Below are 26,086 nucleotides of genomic sequence, written 5' to 3' on the forward strand. Positions count from 1 at the left end.
TGATTCATTCAAACTCTATAGTGAGTTGATTCATCCAAACTCTATAGTGAGTTGATTCATTCAAACTCTATAGTGAGTTGATTCATTGATTCATCCAAACTCTATAGTGAGTTGATTCATCCAAACTCTATAGTGAGTTGATTCATTGATTCATCCAAACTCCATAGTGAGTTGATTCATTGATTCATCCAAACTCTATAGTGAGTTGATTCATTGATTCATCCAAACTCTATAGTGAGTTGATTCATTGATTCATCCAAACTCTATAGTGAGTTGATTCATCCAAACTCTATAGTGAGTTGATTCATTCAAACTCTATAGTGAGTTGATTCATTCAAACTCTATAGTGAGTTGATTCATTCAAACTCTATAGTAAGTTGATTCATCCAAACTCTATAGTGAGTTGATTCATCCAAACTCTATAGTGAGTTGATTCATCCAAACTCTATAGTGAGTTGATTCATTCAAACTCTATAGTGAGTTGATTCATTCAAACTTTATAGTGAGTTGATTCATCCAAACTCTATAGTGAGTTGATTCACAAACTCTATAGTGAGTTGATTCATTCAAACTTTATAGTGAGTTGATTCATCCAAACTCTATAGTGAGTTGATTCACAAACTCTATAGTGAGTTGATTCATCCAAACTCTATAGTGAGTTGATTCAGTGATTCATCCAAACTCTATAGTGAGTTGATTCATTGATTCATCCAAACTCTATAGTGAGTTGATTCATCCAAACTCTATAGTGAGTTGATTCACAAACTCTATAGTGAGTTGATTCATCCAAACTCTATAGTGAGTTGATTCATTGATTCATCCAAACTCTATAGTGAGTTGATTCATCCAAACTCTATAGTGAGTTGATTCATTCAAACTCTATAGTGAGTTGATTCATTCAAACTCTTTAGTGAGTTGATTCACAAACTCTATAGTGAGTTGATTCACAAACTCTATAGTGAGTTGATTCATTTATTCATCCAAACTCTATAGTGAGTTGATTCATCCAAACTCTATAGTGAGTTGATTCATCCAAACTCTATAGTGAGTTGATTCATCCAAACTCTATAGTGAGTTGATTCATTCAAACTCTATAGTGAGTTGATTCATTCAAACTTTATAGTGAGTTGATTCATCCAAACTCTATAGTGAGTTGATTCACAAACTCTATAGTGAGTTGATTCATTCAAACTTTATAGTGAGTTGATTCATCCAAACTCTATAGTGAGTTGATTCACAAACTCTATAGTGAGTTGATTCATCCAAACTCTATAGTGAGTTGATTCAGTGATTCATCCAAACTCTATAGTGAGTTGATTCATTGATTCATCCAAACTCTATAGTGAGTTGATTCATCCAAACTCTATAGTGAGTTGATTCATCCAAACTCTATAGTAAGTTGATTCATCCAAACTCTATAGTGAGTTGATTCATCCAAACTCTATAGTGAGTTGATTCATTCAAACTCTATAGTGAGTTGATTCATTCAAACTTTATAGTGAGTTGATTCATCCAAACTCTATAGTGAGTTCATTCATTCAAACTCTATAGTGAGTTGATTCACAAACTCTATAGTGAGTTGATTCATCCAAACTCTATAGTGAGTTGATTCATTGATTCATCCAAACTCTATAGTGAGTTGATTCATCCAAACTCTATAGTGAGTTGATTCATCCAAACTCTATAGTGAGTTGATTCATCCAAACTCTATAGTGAGTTGATTCATCCAAACTCTATAGTGAGTTGATTCATCCAAACTCTATAGTGAGTTCATTCAACCAAACTCTATAGTGAGTTGATTCATCCAAACTCTATAGTGAGTTCATTCAACCAAACTCTATAGTGAGTTGATTCATCCAAACTCTATAGTGAGTTGATTCATTCAAACTCTATAGTGAGTTGATTCATTCAAACTCTATAGTGAGTTGATTCATCCAAACTCTATAGTGAGTTGATTCATCCAAACTCTATAGTGAGTTGATTCATCCAAACTCTATAGTGAGTTGATTCATTCAAACTCTATAGTGAGTTGATTCATTGATTCATTCAAACTCTATAGTAAGTTGATTCATCCAAACTCTATAGTGAGTTGATTCATCCAAACTCTATAGTGAGTTGATTCATCCAAACTCTATAGTGAGTTGATTCATTCAAACTCTATAGTGAGTTGATTCATTCAAACTCTATAGTGAGTTGATTCACAAACTCTATAGTGAGTTGATTCACAAACTCTATAGTGAGTTGATTCATTCAAACTCTATAGTGAGTTGATTCATTGATTCATTCAAACTCTATAGTAAGTTGATTCATCCAAACTCTATAGTGAGTTGATTCATCCAAACTCTATAGTGAGTTGATTCATCCAAACTCTATAGTGAGTTGATTCATTCAAACTCTATAGTGAGTTGATTCATTCAAACTCTATAGTGAGTTGATTCACAAACTCTATAGTGAGTTGATTCACAAACTCTATAGTGAGTTGATTCATTTATTCATCCAAACTCTATAGTGAGTGGATTCATACAAACTCTATAGTGAGTTGATTCATCCAAACTCTATAGTGAGTTGATTCATCCAAACTCTATAGTGAATTGATTCATCCAAACTCTATAGTGAGTTGATTCATTCAAACTCTATAGTGAGTTGATTCATCCAAACTCTATAGTGAGTTGATTCATTCAAACTCTATAGTGAGTTGATTCATTGATTCATCCAAACTCTATAGTGAGTTGATTCATCCAAACTCTATAGTGAGTTGATTCATTGATTCATCCAAACTCCATAGTGAGTTGATTCATTGATTCATCCAAACTCTATAGTGAGTTGATTCATTGATTCATCCAAACTCTATAGTGAGTTGATTCATTGATTCATCCAAACTCTATAGTGAGTTGATTCATCCAAACTCTATAGTGAGTTGATTCATTCAAACTCTATAGTGAGTTGATTCATTCAAACTCTATAGTGAGTTGATTCATTCAAACTCTATAGTAAGTTGATTCATCCAAACTCTATAGTGAGTTGATTCATCCAAACTCTATAGTGAGTTGATTCATCCAAACTCTATAGTGAGTTGATTCATTCAAACTCTATAGTGAGTTGATTCATTCAAACTTTATAGTGAGTTGATTCATCCAAACTCTATAGTGAGTTGATTCACAAACTCTATAGTGAGTTGATTCATTCAAACTTTATAGTGAGTTGATTCATCCAAACTCTATAGTGAGTTGATTCACAAACTCTATAGTGAGTTGATTCATCCAAACTCTATAGTGAGTTGATTCAGTGATTCATCCAAACTCTATAGTGAGTTGATTCATTGATTCATCCAAACTCTATAGTGAGTTGATTCATCCAAACTCTATAGTGAGTTGATTCACAAACTCTATAGTGAGTTGATTCATCCAAACTCTATAGTGAGTTGATTCATTGATTCATCCAAACTCTATAGTGAGTTGATTCATCCAAACTCTATAGTGAGTTGATTCATTCAAACTCTATAGTGAGTTGATTCATTCAAACTCTATAGTGAGTTGATTCACAAACTCTATAGTGAGTTGATTCACAAACTCTATAGTGAGTTGATTCATTTATTCATCCAAACTCTATAGTGAGTTGATTCATCCAAACTCTATAGTGAGTTGATTCATCCAAACTCTATAGTGAGTTGATTCATCCAAACTCTATAGTGAGTTGATTCATCCAAACTCTATAGTGAGTTGATTCATTCAAACTCTATAGTGAGTTGATTCATTCAAACTTTATAGTGAGTTGATTCATCCAAACTCTATAGTGAGTTGATTCACAAACTCTATAGTGAGTTGATTCATTCAAACTTTATAGTGAGTTGATTCATCCAAACTCTATAGTGAGTTGATTCACAAACTCTATAGTGAGTTGATTCATCCAAACTCTATAGTGAGTTGATTCAGTGATTCATCCAAACTCTATAGTGAGTTGATTCATTGATTCATCCAAACTCTATAGTGAGTTGATTCATCCAAACTCTATAGTGAGTTGATTCATCCAAACTCTATAGTAAGTTGATTCATCCAAACTCTATAGTGAGTTGATTCATCCAAACTCTATAGTGAGTTGATTCATTCAAACTCTATAGTGAGTTGATTCATTCAAACTTTATAGTGAGTTGATTCATCCAAACTCTATAGTGAGTTCATTCATTCAAACTCTATAGTGAGTTGATTCACAAACTCTATAGTGAGTTGATTCATCCAAACTCTATAGTGAGTTGATTCATCCAAACTCTATAGTGAGTTGATTCATCCAAACTCTATAGTGAGTTCATTCAACCAAACTCTATAGTGAGTTGATTCATCCAAACTCTATAGTGAGTTCATTCAACCAAACTCTATAGTGAGTTGATTCATCCAAACTCTATAGTGAGTGGATTCATCCAAACTCTATAGTGAGTTGATTCATCCAAACTCTATAGTGAATTGATTCGAATCAGTGACTCAGTAGCCAAGTCTAGTTGAACTAGATGGGAGTTGTCATCTTTTTTTATAACCTAACTTTATAACTTGCAAATCAGATGAAAATTGCATTGCATTAGTGCACACACAAAGTTGGATGACAATGTTTTTGCAGTAGTGTAGTGTTAATCTAGCCTAATGGGGGAAGAAAGCATTGGTGTGGTTTAGCCAATCATCTTCTGGTTCTCTGTAGCCAGGGACGTGTCCTTTGCCTACATGCTGTGCGCCAAAACGTGTCCCTCTTTCTCATTCAGAAAGTTGGGAGCTGAGTCTGTAGGTCTCCCATGTCTAGGCAGCGGCTCTTTCCCTACAACCAAACACACCAAACCCGGGTAAAACTAGAGCTTTGAAGGCAGCGTGCAGACACGGCGACATCCCCGAGCAACACCACACTTCCCACACCCCAAGCAGCCATGCGGCGTCATAGGCGTGCCCGTTCCACCGACCAATGACCGTTTGCCTTATTTCCAACTGGCCAGCCAATGCGATGCTGAGGTGCTGGCGACAGGAAGTGAGCTCATGGACCCATGTGAGCAAGCTTGGATTGCAACACATGCACCAGCAGCCGCGGCGAAGAAAGAAGCCGGTTTGTACGTCACATCTGGGAGCTGGGGCTGCCTCCTTTGAAAGCGGGCGTTGAGCTCCACACCGGAGGGCCGAGGATAAGGGGGGGGGACAGGTGAGGGTAAGTCTGACATAGAATTGAAGAAGGCGGCTGTGACTGGCGCCGTGCAGCTAACCGTGTGCTCTTTTTTTTATGTTGAACAGCTTCTCTCGGCTTTAGACAGCAGGAGGAGAGAAGATGGCGGACGATCCGAGTGCGGCAGACAGGAACGTGGAGATCTGGAAAATCAAGAAGCTGATTAAGAGCTTGGAAGCGGCCAGAGGGTGAGTGTTGGGCGCGCTGACTGCAGGAGGAGGAGGTGATAGGTAGAGGAGAGGGAGAAGCAGGCCGCAGGAGGGAGAGCACGCCGCTGTCCATCCATCTCTACTGCGCCGGCCTCTGCCTCACCCACACTGCACCTCTCTCATCTCTACCTGGGGAGTTAGCACCTTCTCCTCCAACTGCCAACCGCTCCTACCAGCTGTGCTGCCTATGGATCACATCTACCAAAGGCCTGCATTATCGTTTGTTTTCAAACCCTTGGAAAACCAAAAGGGTCAGGTTTTAGATTTCTAGTGCACATCTAACAAGTAGAAAATATAGGGCTGAGCATGCAGGAAGGCCAGGCAGCAGCAGCTTTCTTTTCTCTAGTATGTACACAGGTCTGGAAACACAAGCAACAGGTTGCTGTGAGCAACAAATCCATTTCCCCTTGAATAAAAAAAAAAAAAAAAAAAAAATATATATATATACTTTTTTTTCTTTTGTATTATTGTATGTTACGTGAAGGCCCATTCATACACTGGCTGTTGTGCTAGAACACAGCTGCTAATGTAGGGTAGGATCACGCTGCCTTTGATCCTGGTACAAAGCAGTTTTTTGTGGTTTTTTTTTTTTTTTTTTTTGTGGCATTTATATCAGTGTGTTATTAAAGTGGAACTCCACCCAAAAGGGAAATTTCTGCATTAAGGTCTTCTCTTTCAAGTATGGCACTTTTGGGGGAGGGGGGGATCAGGTACCTGGTTTTGACAGATTACCTTTTGGGGAGGGGGGCGCAGGTACCTGGTTTTGACTGATACCTTTTGGGGAGGGGTGAATCAGGTACCAGATTTTGACAGATGCCCACTTCCGCTCCAACAACCTAGGAGAACGGAGCTGAATTTGCGCCCTCCCCCACACGCTTCCTCGCAGTGTTCTGGGACACATCACAGGTCCCAGAAAACTGCATGACCATATATAATGCGCAGCATGGCTCCCAAATGTGAAGTGGAAAGCCGCAAGCTGTCACAGCCAGGTGCCAGGAACCAGCCGGGGGGGAGCAGGTACCTGATTTTGACAGATACCCAATTTTGACTGATACCCGCTCCCACTTGCGCTCCGACAACCTGGAAGATCTGAGCTGAAGTCACGCCCTCTCCCCTCCACTCCTCCTTGCAGTCTTCTGGGACACATCACAGGTCCCAGAAGACTGCAGGACCGTTTACAATGCACAGCATGGCTCGTACATGTGAAGTGGGCACCCGGCTGTGGAGCCGCAAGGTGTCACTGCCAAGTGCCCACAGTTAGGATGCAGGTGCCTGGAACCAGCCTGGGAGAGGATGGTACTGGGAACAGGGAAGGGTGAGTGGCTTTTTTTTTTTTTTTTTATTTTAAACAGCATCTACAGTTTTTGTAGCTGCTGACTGTTAATTTTTACACCGAAGACTGGAGCTCCTCTTGAAATTAAAATTGATTTTGGGGATGGATTTAATTGCATAGTCCAGCTTGTAAGTATACGTATGCCATAGCTTTGGGTGCAGAGAATTGTTGATTTCCATGGTCTTCTAGGTCTTCCAGCAAGCAGCTGCCCTGCTACATAGTGGACACTAGGAATAACTTGCTTGGTTTTCACAGAACCTCGTGAACTTAAAAGGATGCAAGGCTTTGCACAATTGAACGAGGTGAAAGGGTGGGACAGTCACATCAGTTTTTACTTCGTTCATTTGGTAAACCCCTTGGTGTTCATTGAGAGAAAAATAAGTGTTCTGTGAACGGTGCCCATGCAGCTGCTCCGCACAGGACCTTAAAGACAGCAATGACTACTAAAGTGATTGCTTGCTTTCACAGTGGTCTCACAGGTATTGCATATGCATACTTGCATTGGTTCAAGCTGGGCCAGTTTAACTATGCAATAAAATCCATACCTGGAATTCAGCTTTTAAAGCGTTTGTCACCCCCCCCCCCCCCCAAAAAAAAAAAACTGTTCTCTTTAAGTATGTTATACAGCACAGTGCTTGTGCTGTGTAATCTGGCCCCCTGTATCACCTGAAATACCTGGCTGATCCTGCCTGGTTCTGCCCTTCTCCCTGTAATCTGACCACAGTTTATCATGGCTGCTGAGCCCTGACACTGGTCAGTTTACGTGCCTCTGTCATCCGCAGCTCCCCTGTATACTCCATAACACAATGTGCCCTGTGTATCTGTTTTATTAAAATAAAAAAATGCCGTTCTGTACTTTATTTCCGAGCGCTACTCGGTGCTCAGGTGACCGGCTGCCCCTTTCCCGATTGATGTCAGCAGGGGATTCTTGGCCCCTCCCGCTCTACCTGTCAGATCTGAAGAGACAGAGTAGCTGCCAGTCGCATGAATGGCTCTTGGAAATACAGGATAGAACAGCAGTTTTCAGCATTTAGGCCATCCATTTTCATTACTAATTCATGCGCCCACTGTCGGCACTGTATAAACTGCATGTAGGCATCAGCTTGGATATACAGAACTGTGTTCAGGTAGCAGGGTAGAGATTTCCTGCCTCGTTCCTGGGACAAAGGGGAGTCAGGCTGAGTGCTGCACAGCCATTTACAGGATACTTTGTATTTTATGAGTACAAGACTTGCTCTGGTTGAGGTGCAGCGGAAGGCAAATTATATCTTCATCACCACCTCAGCCAATCGGTGAAAGCCTTGTATTCATAAAAATACAAAGCTTCCTGTAAATGGCTGAGCATCGCTCAGCATGACTTGATTGGTTCTGGGAACAGGGTGGGAGGTTCCTGTTCTGCTGGAAAACACAGCGCTGTAAACTGTGTGCAGCTAATGCTTCATACAGTTTATACAGCACTGACAGCTTACAAATGGATTGGTAATGGCCCAAACAAACTTTTAAATGAAATAAAACTTGCAGTTAGGCTTTTTAAGTTCTGTTGCTGTGGTTGATTGCACTGTGCTGATAACAAGTACTGAATTTTTGCACTGTCTTACGGTGGGACTGTGCTGGGACTTTAGAAGTTGGCTTTGGTTTTCTTGTGAATTGATAAATAACAGGGTTTGGAATATGACTGAGATCAGACCCTCCATACAGTTATGTTCACTCCGTGGGCTTGGTTAACTAAGGGTCACACTACTGCAATGTGATTTTTGCGGAGATTTTCAGTGTGATTATGTAGAGCAACTTTGATGCTACTTGTCTGCAACTTTGCATATACTGTGGGGCCAGGTCCCACAGTAAATTGTACCAAAGTATCACAGAAACCTTTTCCAAAATCATGCTGTGCTGAGTCACATTGTTGAGAATGGGTGCTGTTGAATGTGCGACTCATTCACATCAGAAATCGCACAACTGTGAACCAATTGAGAGTGTTGTGTACACAATACATTGTGCAAAGAATTATCCAATCCTGTTTAAAAAAAAAAAAAAAAAAAATCCTGTTTACCTATTTTATCTACCCATTCAGTCTTTAGAATTGAAGTGAATCTTCACTAGGAATGCACCAATTTCTTGGCCGAAAATGTTATCGGCAGGTTGCCAATAGAAAAAGAGGTGCTGATAATGGGCGGTGAAAAACTGTTTACGGTATGTTTTTTCATGGGTCATGTCACTGAAATGCAACACGTGTTTTTTTTTTTTTTTTGATGCATTTTTGCCGCATTTTCGATGAATTTCAATGGGGAAATGTTTTTGGTATAGGTTTTAACTGACTAAAAATGTGGCAAGCATGATTTCTAACACCGCAACGGACCAGTGTGAAGACATACCTAGAATTTAAAGGGATGCATTTTTCTTGTGCTTTTTTTATTTTTATTTTTTGGGTTAGCACACAAGCGCTTCAAAAGCCGCTGTCTCGGGTCCTCATTGGCTCCTGCTACTGTCAATCAAATCCCAGTCACCGGGGGCGAGTCCTGCTGTCTGTGTCAATGGGTGCAGCAGCTGGACTCGTGAGCGCGCCCACACGGGTGCTCCCTTGGAAAGCGGCTATGTGGGGGCACCCGATGAAGAGAAGGAGCCAGGAGGGACGCCGGGGCACCCCAGAAGAGGAGGATTGGGGCTGCTCTGTGCAAATCCCTTGCACAGAGCAGGTAAGTATAACATGTTTATTTTGCACAAAAAAACCTTTACAATCCCTTTTTAAAATGTCTAAAATATAATTTTTTTTATTCCTTCCTTTTAAATCCTTTAAAAAATCACGTAAATGCACGGTTCTGTGTAAATTGAGTAATCAATTGTTTAAAGCCAGGTGCGCACACTATTATTATTTTTTTTTTTTTTTTTTCATGCAACCCTGCGGGTTGCACAAAAAAAACTGTCCGCTCCGGTCGGAGGCGCTGTACTAACTATGCAAGGTTAGTTCAGTGATCTCCCCTGCTGAGCTATTGTGTTCTGATAGGGGGACAGTCCCCGTTGCCAGAACATTCTGATCAGCGCTCTCTGCCATGGGCTGATTGGGAGCGGTCAGATGCTGGTTTTCAAGCATGCAGGTCCCGACAGGTCAGCATACACACAGGCCAAATGTTGGACTTTTTTTTTGAGCCGGCCCTTTTCTCCCAACATTCGGCCCGTGTGTATGGGGCTTAAATAAGACACATAAAACAAAATCTGATCTGAAGACGTTCGATTTTGTGATTTTCACTCGGAAATTAGTCTAATTGCTATGGACGTCTTTTTGTCCAGATTGTCTAGCTCCAAGTCTTGCCAAATGAAAGGTTTTTCTGTTGCTTTAATGCAAGCATTTTGTTGACAAATTGCGTCAATGCTATGTTCTGCATAGTCTGTGTGGAGGTGGCAATCTTGGTAGCAAGTGAGACAGAGCTTGCTGCATGTAAGCCAACAGCAAGGATACAGTGAGCAGTACAGTAGTGACCATCTCGGATCACCCCACACCAGCAGTCGGTGCCTTAGATCTCAGACTGCACATATACAGCTATGAGACTAAAGGCACAGGAGTGCTTAGGTACCCTCACATACCAGGAAGTGTACAGCTGTCTTTTTAGGAGGGGTTCCAAAGTGCACCCCCCCCCCCCCAGTGTTTTTCATAATCAAAATTAACATTTCTAGATATTCCCTTTTTGTTATAGCAGATCGTAATTTTTGGAGTTCAAGTCCACTTTTAAATCACTCAGATGTTGATAAATTTGGTCCCTAATGAAAGATTGTTTACCCTTTCAACAGTATACCAGTGATGGTGAACCTTGGCACTCCAGATGTTTTGGAACTACTTATCCCATGATGCTCAAGTTCACTGCAGAGTGCAGTAGCATCATGGAAAATGTAGTTTCAAATCATCTGGGGTGCCAAGGTTTGCCATCACTGGTATAGACCATCCAGTATGACTCACTCCAGGAGGTTAAAGTAATATTTTCTGTACTGGAAGGTTTTACCCCCTTAATGACCAGGCAATATTTTTGAGATGCGGCACTGCGTTACTTTAACTGATAATTGCGCGGATATGCAACGCTGACCCAAATTGATGTCCTTTTCTTCCCCCCACAAATAGAGCTTTCTTTTGGTGGTGTTTTGATCACCTGTGCGTTGTTTTTTTTGCGCTATAAACGAGCAACAATTTTGAAAAAAAATTCAACTATTTTGTACTTTCTGCTATATAATGTCCCCCCCCCCCCCCCAAAAAAAATAAGAGGAACACATGATATCTGTAGTCATAACCGACAGAACAGCGGTCTGGTGTGTTTACAACAGCAGACCGCTGTTCTGTCTCCACGAGGAGCAATCGTGTGACCCGCTGTCTGGCTTCCACTGTGGCCAATGGGCGCTCACATCCACTACCGGTCCCGCAAAGCAACTACAGGTACGTAGTTTCGTGGGACAGAGCCGACCTGCTGCAGTAAAACTGCGGTGGGAGGTCCTTATAACCGGTTTGTTATTAACCACTTATTTGCCTGTTCTGTGCAGTAGTTTTGCACAGGGCAGTCTGGATCCTCTTCTTTTCAGGTCACTCTTCACTGCTCCTGCCCCCCCCCCCCCCTTCCTCCTGTCAAGTTCCCTCGCAGCAAGCAGGTTGCTATGGGGGCAGTTAGGCTGTAGCTCCGTGTGTTCCTTCAGACACTTGGCTTAGAGAGAGTTAGACACTTTATTGGCTAACTGATTTTGACAGCAGTGGGAGCCAATGTAAGCGTGCTTCTATCAAACGCTGCATGAGAAAGGTGCCACTCTAAAACAGGATAGCTGGGGCAGCAGTTGTGGCATCTGCTTAAACTCGAACAAGGAATGAGAAGGCCTGAAAGGAAAAAAGGAAGAAAAAAAATCTTATTTTCGCCTAGGTGGATGCAGCATCGAAGTAATGCTTCATCTGCTGCCCCCCACCTCTGCAGTAAAAACTGAGCAACCAAACGCGCTAATTCAGATCTCCCCTCCATTCAGAGCAAAGAGCTGGGACTTTAAGTCAGCAGCTCTCTGCTTTCCCCTCCAGCGCTCACTGGAGCACTGAGCTGTGGAGGAAGCAGCTGCTTGAGTCTCCTAGCAGCACAGCTGAGAGGCTGAGCCAGTTGCCAATCCAGGCTGTAAAGTCAGGGTCTTTCCCCAGCCTTGACCTGCTGAGTGATGTCAGCCAACAGCAGGTTTTAGCTTGCTGTTGGATAAAAACCAGTCACAGGAGTGCAGAACGAGGTGCACTCCTGTGATCCATAGAAAAAGTATGGCCCAAAAAATTTTGGCCATACTTCTTTAAAATTTACAGAAGCTGCATACTCGGTGATAAATTCAGGTACTGAAAGTTTTATGTTAAACAATCTACTCCCAGTTACCTGTGTTCCATATAAATTATAATCTGTAGAACTAAGCTAGTTCATTTCTGTACTAAGGTTTGGTTAAATGTAGGATGAGTGTAATTGGAAACGGAACGAGGGGGATTTATCAAAACTGAAGCAGCCAGAATCTGGAGCAGTTATGCATGTTAACCAATCAGCTTCTAGCTTTCATTTTTGCAGCTTACCTTAATCTGATTATAGAAACTGATTGTGGTTGCCATGCACAGCTGTGTTCTTACAGTGCATACTGTACTGCGCTGTTACTCTGGAATTAAAGCTGCTAGCACCACAAATGACGAATCATGCACAAAAAAAGTGTAGTATAAAATAATTCAGTGTATAAACCAGAAGTACCAAAATGTGTATATTCCAGTTGCAATACATTAATAACGTTCAGTTCATTATCGCAGAAAGTGTCATGTGCATAAAAGGTTTATGAAAAAGTGATAGTCCAAATAAATGGTGACAGTCAGATTATTTGATCCCTGTGTCATTACAATAGTTGTAAATTGGATGGGACTGGGAGAACGGAGTCACGGAACAGGTGGCCCGGCCTTAATGTTGAGGTGGTAGATCCTGGAAGTTGCCTTTGGATTATCTGTCTGTAAGCCTGTTTGACTCCGTACCGTTGGTAACTGAGTCCACGATCTCTGGTACCCCTGTGGTGGTGTAAAATCACAATGTGATCTGCACATGGATATTCGTGGTTGTTATTCACAGCTATTGGAATAACACTGGGATCTAATAATCAGACTTTTTCTCACCATTTATTTGGACTAGCACTTTTTCATATATCTTGTTATGCATGTGACATATTCTGTAATAGTGCACTGAACTTTAATAATGTTTTGTATCTGGAATATGCACATTTTGATATTTTTGGTTTATATACTGAATTATTTTATGCTAGTGCAGTACTTGTATTACACATTTTTATGCACAGCGCTGTGCTTTGGTTTTAAAACGTTTCCACCAATGTATGTACCTATTGACATTGGTTGTGTTAGAGCACCAGAGACCGATCTCGCAGAAGACAACCCCTCCAAGGCCCGGGGCGGTCTTGTTTGCAGCCTAATTATCACCTGCTCGCCGATATGGCCTCAATGGCCCCCCCCCTCGTAGCCCCACATCTCTGCCCAGATCCCCCTGTGGCCTCCTGGAGGCGCTGAGTCACCAATCTATATTGCCTGATGGGAATGCTGAGACATGTATCCCTCCTGCAGGAGCATGCTCAACTATGTACACTGCCAAGAAAAGCATGCTGGGACTTGTAGTCCTAGGCAAGTCACTGCCTGGCAGGTAATGCTGGGACAAGTAGTCACCCTGGAAGAGCCTGCTCCACTATGCATACTGTCATACAATGCTTCCTGGGACTTGTAATCCTCCTAGAGGAGTTTATTCAGTTTTGTACACTGCCATACAGGAAATTCTAGGGACATGTTGCCCCAGCCTCAGTCCGTATTACTACAGACACACAAGGCAGGCTGACATGTACTCATGTAGTTAGGCATGATTTCTATTGATGTGTTATTTGCCATTCTTCATACATAGCGCACTGGGTGCTGCAGTATAAATGATTAGATGGGAAACGCAGTACATAAGCACTTCGTTCTGTGGTCCTGGCTTACAGACAGCCAGGGGCATCAGTCAGACAAGATTTTGGGACCGTGTGCTGACAGGGAAAGTAATGTGCCTCAGATACAATTTAAGCCTCGCTCGCTCTCTACTGCTCTCGACAGGCCACGGAGCAGCACTTGTCCGGGGTCCTGGGGTTTGAGACCCCTGTGTTGGAGGATCTGCCCATGCTTTCAGACTAGTCCGTAGGGTCCTCCTAACAAGTGCTTTTCAGATGTCTTCACTCAATTTAGGATACAAATGCTGGGTATCTGTTTTTTACATCAACTAACCAACACAGCTTGACAAATGCATAAACATTTGAAAAATGTATCTGCTACCTGTTAAATATTTCTTCTATAGTGTGAAGATGAGACCAATTTATCTTAAGCTGACTAAAAACTATGCAAATTTCATCCAGTTCTTGATCAACCGGCTGAAATCCACTAAGTGATTGACCTTGACAAGCCCCTTCCCAGTCAACAACATGCTTCAATTGAAAAATCAAATGGAAAATGTAATTTTTTTTTTTTTTTTTTTACTGAAAAGCTTCATCCAATCAGATGCAGCCGCTGTGTTGATATTCGACACGGGCTGCATGCAGTAGCACAGTGAGAGATCGGTCTGCCCTGCATAGCATGGATGAAGGGATGTATTCGTTTTTTTTTTTCTCAGCCCACAGACTAAAGGGGCAAAAAAAATAATTGAATGGCCAGCCTTATCTGCCTTTTCTATTGTCTTATAGTGCTATTTAAACCCAAAAGCAAATATTTATTATATTGCAGCTTACCAATTCTTGGCTTTAATTTTTTCTTTTTCACCTGGCTATCTCGCTAGCTAGTCTGTTGGATCCTGCAGATGTAGCAGTTAGAGGGTAGCGACAAATAGTTTGCTACTGACAGGGGTGCTAATATAGGTCCGCTTTTATTTATGTAAAAAAGGAAAAAAGTGTTTGCTTTTAATATCTAAAATGTGTTAGTGGAGACTGGCTTCGATTTGTTCTCCCCGTCCCCCAGATTAACAATGTTGCTGTCCAAAGTTGTCTGTTGCTCCTTCACCCAGAAAGTAGGCACCATAATACAGGAGGTGTGGCTGGATCACCAGGTGAAATCCAAGAAAGCCTACCACACCACCACATACGTGGATCCATAAGCTGCAGTATATTTTTTGATTTTTTTTTTACCGCTGTTCAGTGTAAAGCAACTTGGTTAAGACTGCGTTCAGATGGCTGAAAAGCGAAGTATCAGATTCTTGCTGAATGTTGTGCACTGCAAATTCTGCACAAATCTATGGCCGGCGCTGCCCCTGTTCACATCCCTCATTTAACCACTTAAGCCCCGGAAGACTTTACCCCCATTCCGACCAGGGGGTATTTTGCGATTCGGCACTGCGTGACTTTAACGGAGAATTGCGCGGTCATGCGACGCTGTACCTAAACGAATTTGGCGTCCTTTTTTTCCCACAAACAGAGCTTTCTTTTGGCTGTATTTGATCACCTGTGCGATTTTTTTGATCACGCGCTATAAACAAAAAAAGAGCGTCCATTTTGCAAAAATAGCAATATTTTTCCCTTTTTTTTATATGAAATTCCCCCCAAAAAAAAATGTAAAAATCAAAATTTTTTAAAATTTTCGGCCAATTTGTTTTATGCTACCTATGTTTGTTTTTTTTTTTTTTTTTTTTTTTTTTCGGTACTGCGACATTGCGGCGGACAGATCGGACCCTTGACTGACATTTTTGACACTTTTGGGGTTACCAGTGACATTTCTACAGTAATCAGTGCTATATATATGCACTGTTACTGTAAAAATACACTGGTAGTGAAGGGGTTAACTTTATTTGAGAGGGAGGGGCTGTGTGTGTCCCTAGGGGCGTGATTCTAACTGTGATTGGCTGGGGCTTCAGCTGTATGCAGAGTGATCAACGGATCTACATAGTAGATCCAGATGATCAGCTCTCATACAGCGAGGAGAATGACAGGCAGCTTGTTTACACAAGCTGCCTGACTTTCTCCTTCTCCCCCGCCGATCGCAGAGTGGCCGGCGGACATCGGGTCCGCCGGTCACACGCGCGGGGGGGTCCGTGACCACTCGGGAGCGCGCCTCCGGGGGCGCGCGCTCGCTCCCTAGACCCTCACAAGCTAGTGACGTAGCCCTACGTCACTTTGCCTGTGAGGGGCTGACCGCCCACGTAGATAGTCGTGCGGCGGTCGGCAAGTGGTTAAATAGTTACATGCAAATAGAGCCTCCAACTTACCCAGAATTTTTTGTTAAAGTAGTAGGATATCTAAAAACATGCCTACAGTGCATCCGGAAAGTGTTCACAGCGCTTCACTTTTTCCGCATTTTGTTATGTTATAGCCTTATTCCAAAATGGATTAAATTCATAATTTTCCTCAAAATTCTACAAAAGTTTTTTTTTGTTGAAATCTTTTCCAAATTTTTTTAAAAATAAACAATAAAAATCACATATACATAAGTATTTAGCCTTCGCCATGACACTCCTAATTTGAGCTCAGGTGCATTCTGTTTCCACTGATCATCCTTGAGAGGTTTGTACAACTTGATTGGAGTCCACCTGTGGTAAATTCAGTTGCCTGGACATGATTTGGAAAGTTACACACCTGTCTATATAAAGTCCCACAGTAAACAGTGCATGTCAGAGTGCAAACCAAGCCATGAAGTAGGGATGCACCGAAATTTCGGCCGAAAATGGGCCTATCCCATTTTGGGCCGAAAACGGGTTAAAAATTCAGAAATTAATGGCCGCCTTGAGGAAGGAGGAGGGCGCAGCGCAGGTTTGAAAAGTCCCGCCTCTGGCCGGCCGCCTGCCTCTCAATGATGTCCCTACTACTACGATGTGCATGAATGAACTGACACACCAGGCGGGACGGCGGGCGAGCGGCCGCTAATAGCTATAACTATGTGAACGCTTCACTTCCCTGTCATGCGGGTATCCCTGCTGACAGGGAAGTGAAGCGCTCACATAGTTATAGCTATTAGCGGCCGCTCGCCCACCCGGTGTGTTCATTCATGGACAGATCGCAGTAGTAGTGACATCATAGGGAGGCGGCGTCTTTTGAATGAAGGACACCGGAGGAGCAGAGTGACAGTAAGGATATTGCATGCTTGGGATGGGGAGGGACGCTGAGGCGGGGGGGGGGGGGGAAGCTGAGGCGAGCTTACCAATGGTATTAGTATTATGCAGCATGAGGGGGTTAATGTATTGTAACTGATGCATTAGTGACCGACCAGTGGCAGTTAATTAACGCCTTTGTGCTGCATTAGTGCAACCAGTGTTAACACTGATACTGGTTGCACTAATGCAGCACAAAGGGGTAAATTAACTGCCACTGGTCGGTCACTAATGCATCAGTGGCAATACATTAACCCCCTCATGCTGCATAATACAAATACCATTGGTAATTGACCACTTGCCGACCGGTCACGTTGACCGTACTGCGGCAAAGTGGTTCGTTATCGTCCAGCGACGTAGTACTACGTCGCTGGACTCCTCCCCCTGTAGGCAGCGCTCGCGCGCCGCCGGAGGCGCCTCCTGCTGTTTTCAGTCACAGCGGGAGCCGGGCCAGGGGAGGAGCGGCGGCGATCGCCGCTGCTCTTCCCCGATCGTCGGGGAATCTAGTTTGGAGATCCGCCCGCCTGTGTAAACAGAGCGGGCGGATCTCCTAAGTGACAGGGAGTGACAGATTGCAGTGTTCAGCATAGCTGAACATGCGATCTGTCCCTGACTCAGTCACCTCCCCCCACACACGTTAGTAAGCACCAGGCATACATTAACCCCTCCCTCTCCAATAAAATTACCCCCTTCCCTGCCAGTGTCATTTTTACAGTAACAGTGCATATATATAGCACTGATTACTGCAGTAATGTCACTGGTACCCCCAAAAGTGTCAAAAATGTCAGTCAAGGGTCTGATCTGTCTGCTGCAATGTCGCAGTCCCACAAAAAAAAATCGCAGATCGCCGCCGTTACTCGTTAAAAAAAAAAAAAAAAAAAAAAACAACAAAAATGACAGAAATCTTTCCCTTAGTAAATGCAATAACTTTTGCGCAAACCAATCAAAATACGCTTATTGTGATTTTTTTTTTTTTTTTTTTTTTTTTTTTACCAAACCTAGGTAGCAGAAAACAAATTGGCCAAAAATGTAAAAAAATTAAGATTTTTACATTTTTTTTGGGGGGGAGGGATTTCATATAAAAAATTTTTAAAAATATTGTCTTTTCATAATAAACGCTCTTTTTTTTTTTTTTTTTTTGTTTATAGCGCAAAAAGTAAAAATCGCACAGGTGATAAAATACCACCAAAAAAAAGCTGTTTGTGGGAAAAAAAGGACGTAAATTTCGCTTGGGCACGGCGTCGCACGACCGCGCAATTGTCAGTTAAAGTCGCACAGCGCCGAATCGCAAAAAGTGGCCTGGGCGTAAGACAGCAAAATCCTCCGGTGGTTAAATTAACCTCTTGCCAACCCGTCACAGTACATATACTGTGACAGGGTGGCAGCGACAGGTGTACGTCGCTGCCTGTTTTTGGTGTATGCCCCTCTTCTATCCATTTTAAAATTATTTGGGGGAAAAAGTAATTTTCGTTTTCGGCCAAGGGCATCCTGCATTTTCGGTTTCGGCCCAGAATTTTCTTTTCGGTGCATCCCTACCATGAAGTCAAAGGAATTGTTTGTAGACCTCTGAGACATGATTGATTGTATCGAGGCACAGATCTTGGGAAGGGTACAAAAAAAAAATGTATATATGTTTGGAACCTCCAGGACTCTTCTTAGAGTGGGCCACCTGGTCAAGCTGAGCAATCTGGAGAAGGGCCTTAGTCAGGGAGGTGACCAAGAACCTGATGGTCACTCTGACAAAACTCCAGCGTTTCTCTGTAGAGAGAACACAACCATCTCTGCAGCACTCCACCAATCAGGCATGTATGGTAGAGTGGCCAGACGGAAGCCACTACTCTGTAAAAGGCACATGACAGACCGCCTTGGGTTTGTCAAAAGGCACCTGAAGGACTCTCAGACCAAAGAATTTTGTTTCTCATGGTCTGATTAAGCAAACCTTGAACTCTTTGGCCTGAATGGCAAGCATTGTGTCTGGAGGAAACCAGGCACTGCTCATCCCCTAGCCGATACCATCCCTTTAGTGTAGCATGGTGGTGGAAGCATCATGCTGTGGGGATGTTTCTCATCCACAGGAATTGGGGAGACTAGTCAGGATCGAGGGAAAGATGAATGCAGCAATGTACAGAGATGAAAACCTGCTCTGGACCCCAGGCTGGGGGAAAGGTTTATCTTCCAACATGACGACAACCCTAAGCACACAACCAATATAACAAAGTGCCTATGGGACAAATCTGTGAATGTCCTTGAGTGGTCCAGCCAGAGCCCAGACTTACACTAGAGTCAACATCTCTGGAGAGATCTGAAAGACTGCACCGATGCCCCCCCATCCAACCTGGTGGAGCTTGAGAGGTCATGCAAAGAAGAATGGGAGAAACTGCCAGAAATAGGTGTGCCAAGCTTATAGGATAGTACCCAGACTTCAGGCTGTAATTGGTGCCAAAGGTGTTTAAACAAAGTATTGAGCAAAGGCCGTGAATACTTATGTACATTTTTTTTTTAAAAATAAGTTTGTATAGATTTTAGTCAAACTTCTTCTTTCATGTTGTCATTATGGGGGTAAAGTTTGTAGAATTTTGAGGAAAATAATGAATTTTATCTGTTTTGGAATAAGGGCTCTTTCACACGGGCGTTCCGTATGTCCGTTTTTCATCCCATCCGTTTGCGGATGAAAAACGGACATAATGTATCTCTATGTAAATATGGATGTCATCGGATGATCATCCTCTGACATCCGTTTTTTGTCAGTTCAGTTCAGTGTTTTTGAACGGAGGAGAACCCTATTTTTTCTTCCTTTCAAAAAACGGAACGGAAGCAAAAACGGATGTCAGTGGTGTCATCCGCAGACATCCGTATTTACATAGAGATACATTATGTCCGTTTTTCATCCGCAAACGGATGGGATGAAAAACGGACATACGGACTGGATGACACAAGTGTCATCCGTGTCCGTTACCAAAAAAAAGGACCTGATCGGGCAAAAAAAAAGGAACGCCCGTGTGAAAGAGCCCTTAGGCTGTAAAAATTTTAGTGCTGTGAATACTTTCTGCACTGTACTCGCCTACATAACTTGCACCATTGGTCTGATGCGGCAGCTGCCCCCCCCCTTCTGGCTCAAGGACCAAGAAGTTAGCATTCATTGTTCAGGTCTTTAAGCGGCATTCAACCCAAAACCAAAGTGTAATGTTGCAGCTTACCAATCATTAGCTGTATTTAAAGCTGAAGTTACTGCAGATATAAAACAAAAATTACATTAGCTCTGTATGGCAATATAAGGACCTGAACTAGACCTGTTATCGGTCAAAGCAGTCGCTGTACAGTGAAGCTTGAGTGGGAGGTTGAAACAGACAAGGAGTTCATTACAAAAAGCATGCTGATAAGAAAAAAAAAGGGACAGAAGAGCTAATCATTTCTGCTTCTTTCTTTACTGTACAGCCGCAAGCTGTGTTGAGTCCAGGATGACCTAGGCTCAGGGAAAGTAGTGTTTTTTTTTTTGCCTGATCGCCACATCATATCTGCCCCTTTTTTTTTAGATTACATGCACACTGGGGCTTTTTATACGTTTTTATACGTTTTTCTCCTAGCAGGAGAAAAGCAGCTTGTAAAACGCACAGAAGCTGTGTTTTTTTGCAAAGACTTTTTAAGGTGTGTCAAGCGCTTATTTCATTGACCAGAATATTTATCCTTTCAGATGGGACGGATCTGTTTTTCTCAGCAGAGGACCTGTCTGCTTGTCCTCTGCCCACTCAGCAGGGGATAAATCTGTGTCTGCTTCACTTACGCAGAGTGGGCACAGACGCACAGCCTATTTGCTCTATGAGCAGTTGGATGTGAACAGACCAGCTGTCGGTTTTTTATACTTGACTGCCCTTCGATCTGGCCAGATCCACGTGATTTTTTGCTAGATCGGGTTGGAGGTAGACAAATGTAACGGATGCAAGTCCTTTTACATCCGCTGCTTCATAAAGGAGACTAGAGGGTCTGATCAGGTCTGCCTGAAAAAAACGGAGAGGTGGATTTGATTGGACAGACTGCTCATGGGAAAGTGGCATTATGGTTACTGCAATGTTAGATCGATAATGAGGAAAAGATGGTCTACGGTAAGATTACAGAAAATACTTGTCCCTAGTCCTTCAACCCCTTGCTGAGTCTGTTTTTAAATGGATAACCACACCCCCCCCCCCCCTCTTTTGAATTTCCAGTTATGGGAAATACCGTATGGAAAAGTTTTCCTGACCTTGCTCAATATCAGCTCTGTGTACTTTTAAAGTTTTTTTTTTTTTTTTTTTTTGTTTGTTTTGTTTCATAACTTGTTTAACCACTTAAGCCCCGGAAGATTTTACCCCCTTCCTGACCAGGGGGTATTTTGCGATTCGGCACTGCATGACTTTAACGGACAATTGCGCGGTCGTGCGACGCTGTACCTAAACAAATTTGGCGTCCTTCTTTTTTTCCCACAAACAGAGCTTTCTTTTGGTGGTATTTGATCACCTGTGCGATTTTTTTTTTTTTTTTTTTTTTTTTTTTTTTTTTTTTTAATTTATTATCACGTGCTATAAACAAAAAAAGAGCATCAATTTTGCAAAAATAGCAATATTTTTCACATTTTTTTAATATGAAATTCCCCCCCAAAAAAAATGTAAAAATCAAATTTTTTTAACATTTTCAGCCAATTTGTTTTATGCTACCTATGTTTGGTAAAAAAAATCGCAAAAAGCGTATTTTGATTGGTTTGCGCAAAAGTTATCGCGTTTACTAACAAAGGGAAAGATTTTTGTCATTTTTGTTGTTTTTTTTTAACGCGTAATGGCGGCGATCTGCGATTTTTTTTTTTTTTTTTTTTTTTTTTTTTTTTTTTTTTTTTTCGCGGTACTGCGACATTGGGGCGGACAGATCGGACCCTTGACTGACATTTGTGACAGTTTTGGGGGTCCCAGTGACATTTCTCCAGTAATCAGTGCTATGCATATGCACTGTTACTGTAAAAATACACTGGTAGTGAAGGGGTTAACTTTATTTGGGAGGGAGGGGCTGTGTGTGTCCCTAGGGGCGTGCTTTCTACTGTGATTGGCTGTGGCTTCAGCTGTAAGGACACTGATCAACGAATCTACATAGTAGATCCGTGTGATCAGTGTCTTTACAGCGAGGAGAATGACAGGTGGCTTGTTTACACAAGCTGCCTGACATTCTCCCTCTCCCCCGCCGATCGGCGAGTGACCGGCGGACATCGGGTCCGCTGGTCACACGCGCGGGGGGGTCCGTGACCACGCGGGAGCGTGCCTCCGGGGGCGCGCGCACTCGCTCCCTAGACCCTCACAAGTTAGTGACGTAGCCCTACGTCACTTTGCCTGTGAGGGGCTGACTGCCGACGTAGATCGGCGTTAGGCAGTCGGCAAGTGGTTAAGAAAAACAGTGAAAAATCTGCTGAGCCCTTTTACATTTAGGCTCCATGTACACGGGACGTTGTTAAAAGTCCCTTTGAATGCTGGAATTTTTAGGACGTTTGAAACGTCCGTTCGGTCGCGTTTGTACCCGCGTTTAGCGGGCGTTTAGTGGCGTTTGCGGGCGTTTGCGTTTAGAAGCGTTCCTAGAGGTCAGAAAAATTATTCCCCTTTAAAATGGAAGAACGCTAAACGCGGGTCATCGCGTTCAGACGCGTACGGACGCGTTTGTGCGTTTGAAACGCCGGGAAACACCCGTTCGAACGCAAATAATTGCGTTCTAAAATCAGTCCCTGAACGCAACTGCCTGCAAATGACTGTAAACGACCTGGTGTACATGGACAGATAAGATAAAATGTAGATGGGTTCAGGGGCTTCTGAAAAAAACGCCCAACTGCTCCTAAACGGCCATTTCCAGCGTCCCGTGTACATGGAGCCTTAGGTTCATACAGCGGTCATAAGCCCCGGTTCACATTTGTGCGAGTGCCGGGTTCGCATGTAATGTTGGAGCGCACTGCTCCGACATTACATGCGATCAGCTGTGCGGTGCGAGTTTAGCCATACAGTTTGTATGGCTAAATTTGCATCGCACCCGGAGCAAACACGCACAGGAGGCATTTTTGCAGCGGTTTACACTTGTGCGATCCGCTCCTGTGCGAACTGCATGATCGCACTGCGATATGCGATCAAACTGGGGGTGTCGTTAAGATTACATTGACACCCCCAGCGTATCGCAGATGGCAGTGTGAACTGCCGGGGGTGCATGTGCGATGCGGGAACAGGCTGCGAATTCGCAGCCTTCCCGCATCGCATAAATGTGAACCGAGCCTTAAACACAATTATAGTTTCCCCATAATTTTGTATTTTTTAGATTTTTTTTTTTTTTTTTTTCCCCCCAGTCTCATCGGGAAATTTATGGTAGGTTCCAGATAAAGATCACTGTGCTAAGTGAAACAGCAGTGGTCTCTGTACAGTATTCTGACACATCTCATGTCTTGCCACTACTACAGGGCTGCAAGCCATTTTTTGATCAAACCTAAAATGCATTTTCTCTTTCGTTCATTGACAGACACAGCTGATATTCTTAACCATTTGGTTTTACTGCCCCCTACAGGAGTAGGACACTAGGCAAAGAAAAGTCTGGCTACTCCTTTGGGCAGTCCCAGGGGGTTTACTCCTTCTCCCTGCTATAGGTACTCAGTTTTTGTTTTGGCGTAAGGACCTAGTTCTGTGTGTTTTTTTTTTTTTTTTTTTTTTTTTTTAAATATCTCCTGGATTTTTCCTGTGAAATCTTCAATCAACTGCTGGACTAAGCGACGGGCTAGATAATCTAGATCTAGTGGACACCCCAGTCTGGCCGGCGAGCACGTGCAGTCCTCAGCTCCACACTAGGTCGGTCACGACATGGCCTCACTGCACAGGGCCTGGCCTGCGAGTTAAATACGTTGCAGGGTTGCCTACAACTGAGTCTCGGCCCGAGTCACGGCATTCCCCCTGGCCTACATTTTGATGGAGAGGGATTCTGTCTGGAGTGGTGCCCACCCGGTTCCTGGTAGTGAGCAGCTGGTGCTCTGTGCCTGGTGACTGGGTGATGCTGTTGCCTGTTTTGTGGGGTTCCTCTGGTGACTCGGAGTCTTTGGAGCACCTCTCCCCACCTGATCCCCCTCAGAGGCTGTGGGGCCCTCTCGGTCCCAACCATCCATCGATGCACTGATGGCAGTCCTGGAGTCCTTTGTGTCCTGGACGAAGGTGGCTTTCATGTGACGGGCTAGCAAAAAACGCCCCTGCCTCATCTGTCTCATCAGATCCTGAATCTGATTCGGCCGATGTGGGTCACCCTGCTGGGTCTGCAACCATGTGACTGAAATCCTCTGATAGTGAATATGATTCCTCCCACGTCTGCAACCGCGCAAGAAGAGGTGCTGGGGGAGGCACTGATAATATCTGTGCGTGAGACCTTGAAGATGGAGGACTCGGCTGCGACAAGGGCGCAGGTTCCTTTTGGCACTCTCAAGCCATCCAGAGTAGCAAAGGTGTTTCTTTTCCCTGCCTATTTTGACAGCATTGTCGCTAAAGAGTGGGGGTGACCAAAGCGTCCCATTGGGGTCCCTAAGCACTTTACTAGGCGATACCCCTATGAGGAGTCCCTTCATAGGAAGTGGAGTGTCCCACCGGTGATGGACCCTCCGGGTTCCGGGTTTGAACAAGGCATCCATGATTCCAGTTGAAGAGTCCCTGGCCTTTAAGGATCCGGCTGACAGGAAGGCGGATGCTGTGGCCCGCAATATGTGCACTCTGGCTGGTTCGGCACTGAGGCCGGTATTCGCCATTGCCCTGGTGTCGCAAACTGACAGTGGGCTAAGCTTTTAGGCTGTGGCCTGGAGGGAGAACATAACACCCCCTAGCCTTTACTGAGCTGGCGGACCAGCTGGTCCAGGTGTGGCAGGCGCAGCACTACAAAGTGCCTTATGCGCTGTGACATTAGAAGAATTGGATCTCTCTGACTTCAGTCTAACCAGACTGTCTGTTGCTGAATACAGTATAACAAATGGTGGATATATTTCTCTCTCTCTCTATTGCTGTTTGAGTTTGTTTGCTTGGGTTTGGTTTTCAGTTGTTAGAGTTGTTTGGGTTTGTTCGATAGTTTGAATTCAATATAACTTTTGAAGTTTGATAGTTTGAATTCGATACAACTTTTGAAGTTTGATAGTTTGTTTTAGTTTGTTTGATTTCGTGTTCGAGTTTGGTGGAACTACAAGTGAACACATAACTAGTTCAGTATACAGCTCTAATCACATTACTAACAATAGGAACATGTATAACTGTTACCTATTTTTGGCCACTTGCTTCCATAAAACTGCTCTGTGAATCTGTGTGTCTATTCAGTTCTCTTCTGTAGTGGAAAATGAGAAGGCTGGCTGAAGCATGAGGCTTCAGAGAAAAAAAATGGGTGTAAGGCTGGCTGTGATTGGCCAAGACTGTTGCTGAGTGTATGATTGGCTGTGATTGGCCACAAACTCCTTATGGGTAATAAAGTTTAACTCTGTGCTTTCTGGTTTAAATTCTGCTGTGTCTGAGCTTACCTTACATGCATACAAATGAATCTTACAGGCATATTTTTCCTTTGCTTCTGTGAACACAATATACAATTATGTGACATCCAAACATGAAATCACAGTAAATAACTCTGCTTTTGTCTCTCACATATAAACATATGCACTGTATTGAGGTTATTAACAGGTCTAGCTGTATATGCATGTAGGTCATATTAACAACCTAGGACAGGATCTAGCTGGCCAGCTACACCAGGGGCTGCAGTTTATCTGTGCATCTCCCCTAGTGGCGTGGCTTTCTGTTTTGGCAGTGGTCCTTCTGCGTGCCTTTTGGCTCAAATGCTAGTCTGTGAACCAGACTTCTAAAAAGGCCTTGACCTTCTCTTTCAAGGAGATCACCTGTTTGGCGCTACCCTGGATGATGACATAAAAGGTCTCAAAGGGGGGGGGAAGAGTACATTTCTTCTGCAGGCTACTAAGGGCAAGGAACCTTATTGAAGACGTGGACCTTCCTTCTCAGCTCATAATTTTTTATTTATCTTTTTTTTTTTTAACGTCCCTCAGGGTGCGACTGACAAGGGCTCATAGCCTTTCAGGGCCACCTCTGGAGGATCCAAACGAACCTGGTCTGGCAAGCCGAGAGCGGGCTTCTCCAGACCCACGGACAATACTCCTTCAGCATGAAGGGGTGCACTCCCCCGTATTTGGGGTGGGTGGGGGGGCTTCTTCGCTG

At 43.2% G+C, this 26,086-nt stretch overlaps 1 protein-coding gene across 1 annotated transcript in view; it reads left to right on the forward strand.

Moving 5' to 3' along the window:
* The first annotated feature begins 5,262 nt into the window (after nucleotides 1-5,262).
* The window catches only part of ETF1 (eukaryotic translation termination factor 1), a 157,723-nt gene continuing 136,899 nt past the window's right edge, over nucleotides 5,263-26,086 (forward strand). The window contains exon 1 of the mRNA XM_082255326.1: nucleotides 5,263-5,381. Coding sequence (XP_082111452.1) covers nucleotides 5,296-5,381 — 86 coding nt within the window. The 5' untranslated portion in view covers nucleotides 5,263-5,295. The remainder of the gene's footprint in view (nucleotides 5,382-26,086) is intronic.

This window comes from Pelophylax lessonae (assembly GCF_965119305.1).
Source record: "Pelophylax lessonae genome assembly, chromosome: 4".
NCBI lineage: Eukaryota > Metazoa > Chordata > Amphibia > Anura > Ranidae > Pelophylax > Pelophylax lessonae.